Here is a 6000-nt window from a genome sequence, read left to right as displayed (position 1 = left end):
GTACCCCTCACGCTTTTAGGTGCTTCCCACTAGGAATCAATGAAGGTACTGTCCTCCTCTGCCCATCGAACGCAACTGCCTTAGCGTCTAGCTACTAGCAGCCTAACTCGAATGCTTTCCAAAAGCTTAGGAGCGTTAGCGACCTACCGATCGGTTTGGTGTTCAACCTAATTTCGATATATAAAAGGAAATATAGTTATTAACTTGTATCTATATATCATAATTAAAACAAAATTGAAGTCTACACTAGTAATAATTGCCAAATTAAATCTTTCTAATGATAATAGCATGTGGCCCCCTCAAGAGTCAAGACTGTCCTTGTCCAAGACTATTAGGTTGAATAGTTGAAGAAAATATGTGCTAAATAATTGATGTCTTAATGGTTAAGTTGAAATTTTATAAATAAATTTGAAATTGTGTGCTTGAATTTCATAAAAAATATAAGTATTTATTTTATTTTATGTGTGTAAATTAATTAGAAGTTGATTTATTGTTCAATTTATTGAAATATTAATATAATTTTAATAATGTAATTTATTTTTGTAGTAAAAAAATTATGTGCTATATTTGTATTATATATTAAGAGAGAGCACCAACTGATGTCTCCCTTATTTTCGACTTGGTGTTTTTTTTTTCTACCTTAAATATTCTCTTTCTAAATTAATTAATTTTTTTATTATAATCATTTTATATTATTCTTTTTTCTATGATTAATTTTTTTGTTAAATAATATTTAATAATTATAAATTATTTGTTAAATAATATATAATTGGATACAAATTATCTATTATTGTAGGGTTTGGGTCGTTCTATTTTCGGATATTTTTTTTCGGATTTTGAATTTGGTCAGACTTTCCCAAAATAGTATGTTGGTTAGGCATCCATCATTACCCAATCACTTTATGGTTGTCTAAACCAATCCATATAAACAGCAAAGACCCGACCCGACCGAGTCTTCTCACCCACCCAAAATCAAAATTCCTATTTAACAAGGAATTGACATTTTTCTAAATGGGTTTTTAGGTCCGAACCCAATGCACATGACCCAGATTCCATATGTGGTTTAAATGAATTAGAGTTAGATATAGACAAAGTCAAGGCCCACAGATCCTGATGATGGGTTGGATCCAATAGGTAAGTAATGGAGTTGTTTGGGCCCGGATCTGGGTATTATTTATCCATTGACAGGCCTTAAGTTTAAACTCACAAACTCTCCTACAAATATTTTTTTTTTCTTTTAAATATTTAAATGAGGACGAAAAGCTAATATTTCAACTCCCCTTCAACTCGAATCTATAACCTACTTTCCATAGAAATAAAGTGCCATTACTGTACCATCTAATCGTCCAATTTCCTACAAATAGGTTGAATTTGTACATATACTGCCAATTGTGTTATGTATGATTGTCGGACACGTGTCGCACTAGATGTCTTTCAAACAAATATTTAGTATTGTTTTTATTGCTCTTTTACTAATTTTTCACTTCTTATCTGTTATTGACTTAAACGTCAAAGTGGCAATCTCTTTTTTGAAATTCAAATCAGTAAAGCTCACAAAAATCTTAAAAATTTATATATAATCTACCGGACTCGAGCGATTTTTGCTCACATCAATAATAAAAAAAAAAACGATATTTAAAAAATATACATTTTGTCTATCAAATTAAAGTGTAGCAGAAATTTTACAAATATTATTATAAAACACTGATATATATATATATATATATGACAAAAGCACTAGTTCAAAATTACAGCAAAATAACAAGACAATTTCTAGCTTCTTAAAGGGTTTGTCTGTTGGGGGACTGCAGGTATCCCTCGTTGAGGGATGCTATTTGTATTTATAGAGAAGGAGTCCCTCTTTTCAAGAACTTTGGGGTGATCTGCATTTTCGAGAAAGATGGCCAAAATTCCAATTGAGGGAGAGTTCGTCTGCCATGATCTACCAGTCCATCGTACTCCGATAGGTTGGGCTCCTTCAGGCAGGCACTTGGGTCCTTCTTTAGGGGATTTGTAAGCTCTGTCCCGTATAGGCACCTAAACCCTCCTCTGCTGAGGCATCTAAGCCCTGCTTCCAACGTAAACCTTATTTTTCCTCCAGTGAGGTTCCTAAGTCTTGCTCCAAAAAGGGCCCCTTCTCAAATAAACCCTCCTTCGAGGAGGCACAATAACTTTGCTCCATGCAAGATCTATTCGTAATATATACATGTCTTTGTTATTTAACATTCTCCTGTAGAAAAATAAAGTCCTACATCAAAGTAGGCACAAAAGGCACTCGTTAAGCCCTCCTCCATGGAGACACCCTCCTAAAAAATCATGCTCCATACAGACACGAAGTAAGTTCTTCTTTTTCTAAGCATGCTTATGCTAATACCATATTTGCAGGAATTCGAAAAAAAAAATAAGAAAAGAAAAGTTAATTCTTCAAACCCCATCTTAGAAGATTTCCACTATAATATTCCACTTATTAGAGTAGGACCGCTATTGATGTGCATAAAAATAAATTGGTCCAAAGAGGCTCAAACTATTCAAAAAGAATAAAGAAACAAGAGGCCCCTAACATCCTAAGAGGCCTACATCATAAGGACATCCCACTAAAAAATTACTAGGTTTAGCGCAAGAGGGAAGCCTAGTACATTAGGCTCCCTCCAAGAGCGAAGCCCAGTTCGTCCCAAGAAAGAGACTTGGTACCAAACTTTGAGCATAGTCCATATCAATTGGATCCATATATTTTTTTGAACACATCAGAATCGTAGGACCAACCTATTTTTATGCACATCAACGATCAAAGAAAATATATCATTTCAAAAAATCATTACTATTATTTTTTTAAATTTTTAATGTAAAAAGTGAAATGACAAATCCATGATTCCCCTAGAAGTTTACAAACAAGCATTTTTAAAGGAGGTTCAGCTACAATTTTCATTATTTGGAGGGATAAAATGTAAGTAGACTATTTTAGAAGGGTCTAAGTGTAATAACCCAAATTAAAGAGTCCCGCTTTTTCCTGCCGATTTCACAAAACCAATATCCCCTCATTTTCCATTTTCACCCCAAGAGTTCCATCATTTACGAGCCTATACCCTCCCTGATCTTTGTTCATCGCGCAGCCGCTGCATTGCAGAACCCCCGTCGCAGCCTCCGGCGGCCGTAAATCCTCCGAATCCGGTACCGATTCTTGCTTTCGTCTAGGACTACCATCTCTCTCCTCAACTTGGACCTTGCTCTCCGCAAAACTTAAAAAGTTGCTGGTGTCTTCTGGAGAACTTTTGGATAATCGCTGGTTAGCCCCTTTAATCTCAGCTGATGAAATTAGAGATGAAATTCTGGTAATAGGGTATAAATTTTAAGTTTTTAGTTCGCTTAGTGCTACTGAAGGTACTACATGCGAATCTGATGTTGAATTCAAGATTTAGGGTGCGTCGCATTAGTCTTATTCGATGTTTTTGCCGCATAAATTTCGTTAATGGTAGATTGCAAGAATTTTCCGTGTTGCTGCATTGTGGAGGCATTTTTCTGCTGACTGAGTTTTTGCAAGAAATTTTCGTTTCTTATGTTTTTGTGTGCGCTCCAAAGAGTAATATTTTGATGATTGTGATGTTTTATTCAGCCATGGAAGGAATTCTGGCTGCTTCAGACCAAACTTTAATATTCAGTATCATTTGAAAGCTGTAGATCAGTATACAATGCACAAAAACTTGTGGAAGCTGCTCATATTAGTATTCCAATATTGTAATGGACTTCTCATCCTATAACTTCAGAAAATTGATGAATATTTGCAGGTTGTTGTAGAGGACAGGTTCTGGTGTTATATTGCTTTTTTGTATGTGAATGAGGTAGTCTAATTATAATTCAAGCAAGAAAGCAACAGAGCATATATACAATCAAGTTTTTTAGAATAAGGTTTTACGTATATCTGAATTACACATGAAACTAAATATTTCCGCTATTTCCTTCTTGATATGCTTTATACCATGCTTTGAAGCGTACAATGAAGTTCTTCGTAAATTTATGTATGCTCATTTATACGTTTAATTGATTTTACTATACTGGCGCTCATTTGTGGAAATTCTTCAGAATTTATCGTGATGCTTGTGTTGCTTTTGGATACAACCACTGACAGGTCATGATACTGAGCAACAACTTAAGCTGCAAAACCCATTATGAGATAATTGGTGCGAAGGAAGATGCTAGCCTAGAAGAAATCCGTAAAAGTTACCGGTCTGCCATTCTCAATTTCCATCCAGATAAACTGCAGAAACCATCTGAAACGTCCAATCCTGAAAGCGTGATGGGGAATCAATTTTTAGAGGTGCAAAAGGCCTGGGAAGTCCTTGGTGATCCAAGATCTCGGGCGCTTTATGACAATGAACTGAGAACATTGAGACAGGATGTTATAACTGCAGAAGACATAAGCTTAGAGGATATGGCTATTGAAGATGTTGGTGGTTGTTTGGAACTATCCTACCGTTGCAGGTGTGGTGATTTCTTCTCAATTGATTCTTCTGAGTTGGCAGAAATGGGCCATCCATTTTCCAGGGATGGGAATGGAATTTCTTTACAGGCACCCTCGTCTTTACCTGCATCCATCATTCTTCCATGTGGGTCTTGCTCTCTCAAAATCCGACTTGTCATTGATGCCGATTTTAAACTCCCGTCTGAACCGAATAGTTGATTATCCCCTTTTCTCTGTTGCCCTTTTTGATGCATCAGTAATTTTGACAGGTAATCTGATGCTTAATTTACACTATAATCTCCTGATATCCATGACAAGAATTTGGTTTTGTTGTTATTTGCTGGCTACTTTGCCATGTGCATGCCATCAGTTTTGCATTCTTTCCTGTCATAATTATGAGTATGCCACAAAACTTCAGTTCTGTAGTTAGTCCTGGAGCTATTTGTAATTTTGTGGGCATATGCCGCATATCAGTATGAACAAACTTGAATATTAAGGTTGTAGTAGTGTTTGGCTATAGCCGCAAAATTGCATTTTTGATCCATAGAATAGGAAATTTGCACTTTTTATCCCATACTTCACAAGGTTAACATGGTCCCTTAGAATTAAAAAATGTTGCAGATCACATCTGCAATATGTTTTAATCCTATAGGACCAAGCTGTTAATTTTGTAACATGTGGGATCAAAAGTGCAACATCCCTATTCTACGAGACCAAAAGTGCAATTTGCGGCTTCTTATAAAACAAGAGTTTGGTAATCCAATATTTTCTTACGGACTGTATCACTCGTCAGGAAAGTTTCAAAGGCAGTATCTTTAAGAAAAAGAATGTGATGAATCAAGTATTGTCAGAAAAATAACTATTAAAATAAACAATATTCAGTCATAAGTGAGATTCTATTTTGAAACTTCAATTAAAATATCGAGATCTCAATATTGCCATTGAAGCGAGCTATTATTTGACAGATTGCGACAACCAATAAAATAAGACTTTTATACGACCTGTGGTGAGCAAATTGAATTTTATGCTTCAAATTTTATTTAAATTTTCTATTCATTTAATATATATATATATACTAGATACGATGGCATGCAATATTTGCACGTATAAATTCAGTATTACTTTTGTTTTATTGAACCCATAATTTGTTTCTTTATATTAAAATTTGTCATTGTACTATGACATCACATATAAAAATGTCTGGTAATTTCTTTTAATACATTAATTATCAATACATATTTTACCCACATTAACTTAAAAGTTGACATTTTTTAGAATATATATTATATAGATAGCGATGATTATGTATACATGCAAAACACAATATTAATATGCCTTTTAAATTTCTATTAATAATAAACTTAACCAAAATGAGAGTAAATTTAATTTTTGAGTACCTATAATTGCATGGAATTAATTTTCTAAAGAAACTTGATTAAATTAATTTAACATGAATTGAGAAGTTGAAAGAAATTTTTGAAACTATAATAATTTGGTGTAGTGGCATTAAAATTATTACTTTGAGTATATAAACCCTTTTCCCT

The 6000-nt window shown here is 34.1% G+C and overlaps 1 protein-coding gene across 1 annotated transcript; it reads left to right on the top strand.

The window, feature by feature from the left end:
- LOC105166238 (DPH4 homolog) lies at window positions 3033-4792 on the top strand. The gene is made up of 2 exons (XM_011085526.2): window positions 3033-3283; window positions 4124-4792. Exon 2 carries the CDS (start codon window positions 4127-4129, stop codon window positions 4673-4675), a length of 549 nt encoding a protein of 182 aa, XP_011083828.1. The 5' UTR covers window positions 3033-3283; window positions 4124-4126; the 3' UTR covers window positions 4676-4792.

This window comes from Sesamum indicum, linkage group LG7 (genome assembly GCF_000512975.1).
Source record: "Sesamum indicum cultivar Zhongzhi No. 13 linkage group LG7, S_indicum_v1.0, whole genome shotgun sequence".
Classification (NCBI taxonomy): Eukaryota; Viridiplantae; Streptophyta; class Magnoliopsida; order Lamiales; family Pedaliaceae; genus Sesamum; species Sesamum indicum.
This window is presented reverse-complemented; position numbering and strand designations above follow the sequence as displayed.

Excerpts from the sequence above, each read along its gene's own strand:
- LOC105166238 (XM_011085526.2), top strand. The coding sequence starts at position 4,127 with ATGATACTGAGCAACAACTTAAGCTGCAAAACCCATTATGAGATAATT.